Source organism: Natrix helvetica, assembly GCF_964273705.1.
Source record: "Natrix helvetica genome assembly, chromosome: 1".
In the NCBI taxonomy this organism is placed as follows: Eukaryota; Metazoa; Chordata; class Lepidosauria; order Squamata; family Natricidae; genus Natrix; species Natrix helvetica.
Window position 1 is genome coordinate 120,659,825 of NC_138548.1, and position 2,229 is coordinate 120,662,053.

The window sequence follows — 2,229 nt, forward strand, 5'->3', positions numbered from 1 at the left end:
TGCTAGGGCTTATTTTTCAGTTGTGTCTTTTTTTTGGGGGGGGGGGGGAACAGGGTAGGTAATCCAGGTTCCAATTTATAATGACCTAACCACAGTCAAAAAGCCACTAAAGAGAGCAATTGATGGTTGTCTTTCCTTCCAAGAGATGACACTTGGTGAAAAAGGAAATGAAAGAGGGGGAATCTATCAACTGCTGGCTTATAAGAACATTACCACTTGCCAGCCATATTGGTAAGGCAGGATAGATGTTGCAACAGTGAACTTCATGCCAGCGTATTTTTCTTTCTGATTCCAGAAGTGGATAAATGCATGTGAACATGGCATTGAGAAATGCACTGCATCAATTTCCAAATTAGTAGATTGAGAGGAAGAAGGTACTTCTTTAATCCCAAATTGTTTTTCCCAAACCCAAATATTTATCTTTCTGCTTCTTTCTGACGAATGATTTTATTCTGATTTCCAGCTTCTCTGATTATATACCATGGATGGATGGATGGATGGATGGATGGATGGATGGATGGATGGAAGGAAGGAAGGAAGGAAGGAAGGAAGGAAGGCTTAGATTAGAGACTATAAATTAATTTCTGCAACTGCAAACAAATTTGAATAAAGAATATGTTTGTGATGTTCATTAGGGTGCTGTTAATCTCACCCAGACTTTCTTGAAGGCTGCCTTCACATCTTTGTTGCGTAAACTATAAATGAAAGGGTTGACCAGAGGGTTGACTACCGTATAGAACAATGCATTTGCCTTGTCCCAATTTGGAGTGTGTTGAGAGTTCGATCTGGAATACATGATGAGAATGGAGCCATAGAAGAGAGTGACTGAGACCAGGTGAGCTGAACAAGTGAAGAAGGCTTTGCGTCTTCCTGTGGCTGAGCGGATGCGGACTATGGCTGCCCCAATGCCAATGTAGGAGCTCAGGATCACAGCTGTGGTTGCCAGTACATTGCAGCCTATGATAGAATTCTGAATAAGTTCATACAGTTGTGTGTCATCACAGGCCATCTTCACAAGTGGTGGTGCATCACAAAAATAATGGTTAATTACATTGTTGTCACAGAATCGTAAGCGGAAGATGTTACCAGTGTGTGCAATGGCATTGGCAAAGCCTGCTACATAAGCTCCTGCCACTAGCTGGACACAGAGTTTCTTGGGCATGGCAGTGGCATAAAGGAGTGGGTTGCAGATGGCCACAAAGCGGTCATAGGCCATGAAGGCCAATAGGAAGCATTCACTATAGGCCAAGCCAGCAGAGAAGAAGAACTGGGCTGCACAACCAGCAAGGGACATGTGGTTGTTTGAGGACACACAGTCAGACAAGATCCGAGGAGTGTAGACTGTAGAGTACCAGACGTCCAGGAAGGAAAGGCTGCCCACAAAGAAGTACATGGGTGTGTGCAAACGGGAGTCCAGGTAGATTAAGGACATGAGACCAAGGTTCCCAGTCAGAGTTATGACGTAGGAGGCCAAGAACAGCACAAAGAAGATAATTCTTAGAAATGGGTCTGTTGCAAACCCAACCAAAACAAATTCAGTAACCAGTGTCTGATTGCCTTCCACTTTCTTCATTTTTACCAGCATAACCTGTTTATACAGGAAAGAAAAACATTTTTTTTTGTTTTCAGCTCTGAAGATTAAATTCATGCTATGATTAGTTTTTTTAATATAGTTTATTTTTATTTTTATATATCTCATTGAGTGAATGGTTTGATTCCTGGGTGTCATACAGTTCAATACCAATAAACATAACAGTTTTATTCCTAGTAATTACATTTCATTTTCATTTTAGTTTCACTAACACCTAATTTCTACTATCATCTTCAATTCTAAATCTTCTCATAGTTCTACCTTACATTGTATCATCTTAACATCTTTTTTTGCTATTTCCCCTCCCCTATTTATACCTCTATTTTACCACTACCCTTTTCCCCCTTTCCCTATCATTCTAATATTCAAAGACATGATCCTTCCTTTTTTCATTATTCAACATTTTAATATGCACTTCTAGCAGCAATCATGATCTTTCAAGCATTTATCAAATTACTTAATCCAGCTTTTCACTGTTAATCACATTTTAATACATATTTAATGATGCCCTTATACAACTTCTGTTTATCTAATTTACAAACTACCATATTTTTTCAGAGTATAAGACACACCGGAGTATAAGACACACCAAGATTTTGAAGGGGCAAATTTTTTAAAAAAGTTTTTGCATTCTGCAG

General features: G+C 39.3%; 1 protein-coding gene across 1 annotated transcript; it reads right to left on the reverse strand.

Moving 5' to 3' along the window:
* Window positions 1-631: 631 nt before the first annotated feature.
* LOC309390000 (olfactory receptor 9G4-like) lies at window positions 632-1,573 on the reverse strand (the record flags this gene model as incomplete). The annotated part of the gene is made up of 1 exon (XM_081949025.1): window positions 632-1,573. One exon carries the CDS (start codon window positions 1,571-1,573, stop codon window positions 632-634), a length of 942 nt encoding a protein of 313 aa, XP_081805151.1.
* Between the last annotated feature and the right edge of the window lie 656 nt (window positions 1,574-2,229).